This window comes from Scomber japonicus, chromosome 11 (assembly GCF_027409825.1).
Source record: "Scomber japonicus isolate fScoJap1 chromosome 11, fScoJap1.pri, whole genome shotgun sequence".
Lineage (NCBI taxonomy): Eukaryota > Metazoa > Chordata > Actinopteri > Scombriformes > Scombridae > Scomber > Scomber japonicus.
The window spans coordinates 31,808,261-31,814,260 of record NC_070588.1 but is presented as its reverse complement, the minus strand read 5'-3'; the positions used below and the strand labels follow the sequence as shown (position 1 = coordinate 31,814,260).

The following is a 6,000-nucleotide window of genomic DNA, read 5'->3' as shown; positions in this document are numbered from 1 at the left end:
TTCAGGTTTTTGATGGAGCTCCTAGCTAATGGTTATTTTACATGATGTAAAATTTCACAAATGAATGAAACGATGACCCAGAGAGCAAAGTTAGCTTTATTTAGAGCAAGGCATAAGCATTATATGAGGAAGGGTCTAAGCAGGCAGGATGTTAGCAAAGTACATCAGATCACAGCCATAAGCCTGACAATTTTCCAGGGATAAAAATAGGATAGGCAACTCCTAAAATCTTGCTGTACACAGATGATAATCTGACTTTTTCTTGCAGTCTTTGATATTATACAATCATTCTCAAGTCTTTCAGAACAGAGCTTTCTTTCAGGCAGACATGTTCCAATGGCTTCATTTAGGTGTAACCTTTCCCTTGCTTATTGAAAATCTAATTAGTGTGAATAAAGTCTCTTGAGCTCAGACCTAGTTAAATACTGTTAAACTTACAGATTGTCTGATTTACTTTACATCTTGTCTATATGTTCTGAGGGATCCATTGCCGCTAAGCAACCTCCCTTCATCTTTAGCATACTGGATTCACACATCAATTATTGTTTAGGAGTGAACATCTGTTCATTCACCTCCTGAAATGGTACTGGTACCCCAATCACATTAAAAGCCCTTCAAACATCTCACAATCAGTTAACAAGCCTTTATTTGTCATTTAGTAATCCCTAGCTCATTGAATATGCTCCACATTACTATGGCCCTCAACCCCTTTGCTGCTATTATACAGTAAGTCCCTTTTTTATCATTATTAACTTTTTACTCTTATTTTGATGTACCTTTTTCATGTATTGTATAAGTTTCTCTTTGTTTCTACAATAGTGCACTGTTCAAGGTTAATTGTGTTCAATACAAATAAAATGTTGATCATTTCAAAAAGAACCATTAAAGGTAGAGTTGATCATTCTCGAGAAAGATTATTAATTTGAACTAAAGACAAACAAATACACCCCTCCCATTATGAGATGAGATAAGATGCCTTTATTGTCACTGTATTCATAATCAGTACCGGTTCACCCAATACGCATACTACGCACGTTGCGTAGGGCCCCGCAAACTCATAGAGGCCCCGTGGGGAAAAAAAAAAAAAACCTGACGAAGTGACCGTCCGTCGCGCTGCTCGCGCACGTCAGATTGCCAGTGCATGCATGTGCATCAACGGCATCAGCAAGATGGAGCGGAGTTATCCCTCGGGGAGTGAAAAGAGAAAAAAGAAAGTGCATGAAAATGAACAGCGGGAACAGCAGTCAGGTAACTCTCCTCTCCGGGTGGGAGAGTGGGAGGGACGGGGCTAGTCCGTGTTTGACCCACATAACAGGCGGTGAGCCCTGGGTGAACAGCGGACGGTCTCCGTGTGCGTCTTGCTAGCTTCTGTAATGTGTTATATCAATCACTCTGAGTGTAGTTACAACTGCACTTATACAAAATGGAAAGTAATGGATAAATATTTACTAAGATTGAATTTTGTTTGCTTGGATAGCCCACAGGCACATATAGATGCAGATATATTAGTGAATAAATAAAACTTGTGAAATATTATGACAATGGGTGGCTAACAGGTGGCGACACTAGTGCAATATGTTTAAAGGGGGGATGAGTGGAAGCACTGGGTGTCAGGTGCAACTGTTCAGTTAAGAGGGCCCCTTAGCAGAATTTTGCCTAGGGCCCCATGGAGGTCTGAACCGGCTCTGTTCATAATACAGTGAGATTGCCCATCACAGTGGTATTCAGACATACTATCACATACATACGTTCAGCGTCACATACAATCAATCATGACCCACCATAAAAAAAAGATAGGCTGTGATTCAAAAGGTCCACTCCCCGAATTCATGGATGTGCATTGTCAAGTCGGCACCCAAAAAAAATATGACAGAATCCAGAGTGGTGTGTCAGCCCTGGAGCCACTTCTGTGCTCCTCACAACTTATTACGAGCAGAAAAATAGATTGTCTTTCATTTCATGAGCTCTCTGCCTCTGCAGCCTCCCCACTTCTCACTCACTCTGCATTTTCAGAAGCAGTCTGTCAGCTGCAACGTCTGGTCAGCTGCCTACACCAGGCTGACTGACAGCAGACATTTACTGAAACAAAAAAATGTGCATGTCAACTTCAGGGAGAAGCCGACTGTGTCTGTATTTGGGTCAAAGACGTATAAGGTTTTCAAAGTAGTAAAAAAATAAAACAGCTAGTACAGTTCCCTAAATGGCTTTTTATGTTAATTGGAGTATCACCTATGCACTTATATTAGTTATATTCAAGACTAAAACTAGTAATTCATTTTTATTGTGATTAGTAAGAATATACCATGGAAAAATGTCATTCAGTGTAACACTAATTGTTGTTTTAACAAAAAGTCTTTTATGTCCATTTATCACAATCATTTGGTTCTATATTTATGTTTAGACTGTCAGAAATATAACTACCCAGAAAAAATTACATTATTTCATTTTGAACACCACATATTTGATGTGTCATTGGTACAACTCTAAATGTGTTGAAGGTTTTTAACAAACATTTACTGCCTTGCACTGAATTTTTTTCTTAAATGTTTAAAAATATCTTTTACTACACCTTTAAGATATTTTTTGTCTCTGAGTCAAAAAAGACAAATTACTGTATTTAAATATAAAATATTGGTGTTACACTCTATGACAATATTTCGTTACACCAAATGACATATATCAAAATGGCCCAAAAATATTGATTAAATGTGATTCCTTTAGCAACAACAATAATGATCCTATAAACAATTATCAGAAGCAGCACCAGTATTTTTTTTTAAGTTAAAAACTATAAAAATCAGGACAAAATGTTTAAGATGTCTACAGTATACAGATGATGTGCCTTCAAATACATTCAAATGCCATAACGTTAAAAATGATACTACACTATTAATACAACAACTAAATACAACAAATAAATATGAATTGCATGATTAAATGTTATAAACTAGTGAACACATGGAATACAAACGCTACTGTCATTCAGTGTAACGTTTATGTCATTCAGTGTAACATGTTTAACACTGGAGAATTTGTTGCACTGAATGACATAAACGTTACACTGAAGGATGGATCTCATACATAAACACCTTGGCTCCCTATATACAGTTATGACCTTCACCTATAGACATTATCATTAATTATCATATTTAATATAGCTTTTTTTAAATCATAATATTTAAAGTTTGTTTTCTGTGTCGCACTGAAGGACATAGATTTTTGTACCATGGGTTACAAGCGGGTGAAAAACTGAAATGATCAAATATTACAGAGAGATGTAGTCACCTGACCACATGGACAGAGGGTCCTCTAAAGGTCCTTTTCATGATGTCACACACTGTCACATAATCAGCATGATGTGAAATGCTTTAAAATTGCTTTTTACTCATTGTTACACTGAATGACATTGATGATGCACACATTTTGGTACATAAATTATTCATGTTTTTAAATATCTTAAACATAAAATAAGTTGCCCATTATTCTATATAGTGTTGCAAACACTTACAAAATCATAACACCATCATATCACTTAATTTAATACTTTGACACAAACATTCTTCTGAGTGAAAAGAAGGCTAAGGGTTGAGTGTTTTAATATTATATTTATACATATTTATCTTTTTATTTTAAAGTAATGGCCCCCGGACACTAAATTTACATGTCTTGTCTTTGACCCATTTACTGATTCATTGATACAGTCAATAACATTTTGTACAGTGCAATATTTCTGTGATTTAAACAGCTGCCTGTCTCTGTGAGACAGTCTCAGATTCAGTGTGGAATAATACATTTAATATAGTGGAAGTGTATCTGTTCCATGAGAAAACCCTTCCCATGTGAATTGGCCCCAACATGATATCTCACTATACAGTTCTCCAGCCCTCCCACACCATTGAATGGGTGTTGGAGACAGAAGACTGTCATGTCCTCAGACAGACAGCTGCTTTGATGAACGCCCTCTTTGTGCATGTCCATGAATGCTGCTTGTTTGGAATAGTGTTGTGTGGCTTGTTATAAGCCACTTTTTTTGCTTTCTTTACAGATTCAATTGACCAGATTTGTTTCAGCACACACACAGAATGGACCAGTAAGAGATATTCACTGAATCTGACAAAACGTTTACTAAACAATCTTTCTCCAGAATCACTGACTATCTTTAAAACCATCTGCCTAATATTGTGTTGGTCCCCCTCGTGTTGCTAAAACAGCTCTGACCCATCGAGGCTTGGACTCTACAAGACCTGTGAAGGTTTTCTCTGGTATTGATATTGCATACCATGTGGAACATCCCACAAGACCTGGTGTTTTGGGGATGCTAACACCCAGTCATCTAGTCATCACAATTTAGCCCTGTCCTTTGATTCCAACACATCAACTTCAAGAACATGCCTGTTCACTTGCTGCATAATATATCCCCACCCCTTGACAGCTGCCATTGTAAAGAGATAATTAATATAATTAACTGGGTTTAATGTAGTGACTAATTGGTTATTTTTTAACTTGTTAAGTTAAAGTAAATATTTGAGATTCTATACTATTCTCTCACCCAAAACTTAAAGATAACCAGACAAAAGCAGCAACACCTTCCAGTTTAGAAACTCAGGCGCATGTGTCTTTGTTAGTTTCCCCCGGTGCAGTGGTCATTTTCTCTCCCTGCTCCCACATTGTCTAAATAGCAAATGCACTTGCACCAGTCTGTGCACCTATGAGCGTGTTGGTCACAAAATGAGCTGTGGTCAGGTGCATTGGTAGCGCTTTGATATTTTGAGGCAGAGGAAAGCGATTACTGACCAAAAAAAACAGGTTTTAAGTCACTGGAGCATATTTCATTGTTATTTAAGGGGCGCATTGTCAAGAGTCCAATATGCTCCTATATAGGCAGGTGCTCTGTGCGCAGACCCAGTCCCGGACCTTCTAGCTTCATTGTTGATTTTCATTGTGCTTCTCTCCTCTATCCTTCCTTTCTCTCCTCTCAACCCCAACTGGTCGAGGCAGATGTTCTCCCACTCTGAGTCTGGTTCTGAGGTTTCTTCCTGTTAAAAGGGAGTTTTTTCTTGCCACTGTTGCTCATGTGGGAATGTTGGGTCTCTTTAAAGTTAAAACCTGAAGAGTTGGGTTTAGAACCTGCTCTATGTGTAAAGTGCCTTGAGATAACTCTGTTGTGATTTGGCACAAATAAAGATTGATTGATTTATTGATTGAGACACTGTGCTTGTTACCACACGGACGCGCAGCAGCACACAAACATGAAAAACATTACAAATAAAAGGACCACAAAATGAATTGGTATTATGATGTACATCAACATATTTTTAAAAATTCACAATGACGCCACTATGTATCAGAATCAGTCAATGGCAGTAATGATCAATGAAACTGTCAATGTAGTCATGTGACTAGAGGTAAGATCGGGCCTAAAAAATCCAGCCCGACCCGACCCAGGCCCCCGGGTATTAAAGCCCGACCCGGCCCGGCCCGAGCCCGATCAATTAACTTGATTTGCAGGCCCGAGCCCGAAAAAAACAGAAATTTTATATTTTATTTGTGAGGACTCAGGAGGAGGAGGAAAGGGAGGGGATGCGTCAGTCAGAGCCGGACAGAGCACTGCTCCGGGAAAAGGGACTGGTTGTGATTTGTGTGATCCCATTTGTGACGATGCCTGTTCATAATGATAACAAATTAAAGCCTGTCTTTTGTAACAAATTCTCCCAGTTAAACAAGACTGTAAGATGCATATTCTCTGACAAGGAGAGGAACAGCAGCAGGAGCAGGTCTCTGGGCTTCATTGTAGACCACAAGGAAGGGCATCTGAGATACACGGGGTAAAGCCTCCAGAGCGCAGCAGGTTTACTATAGTCTTCGTTACTAAAGGCGGAAACAGACTTTAAAAATCCTCCGCTGGAGACTGCGCGCACGGATGAATCCATCCAAAGTGCGTATTGTGCGGGAGTTCAGTCTCGGGTCTTGTCCTCTTGAACATCTGGCATTGAGCGTTGC

The 6,000-nt window shown here is 38.9% G+C and overlaps 1 protein-coding gene across 1 annotated transcript in view; it reads left to right on the top strand.

The window, feature by feature from the left end:
- The first annotated feature begins 1,145 nt into the window (after positions 1-1,145).
- Positions 1,146-6,000, top strand: part of enox1 (ecto-NOX disulfide-thiol exchanger 1) — a 78,529-nt gene continuing 73,674 nt past the window's right edge. Inside the window, exon 1 of the mRNA XM_053328312.1 lies at positions 1,146-1,248. Coding sequence (XP_053184287.1) covers positions 1,146-1,248 — 103 coding nt within the window. The remainder of the gene's footprint in view (positions 1,249-6,000) is intronic.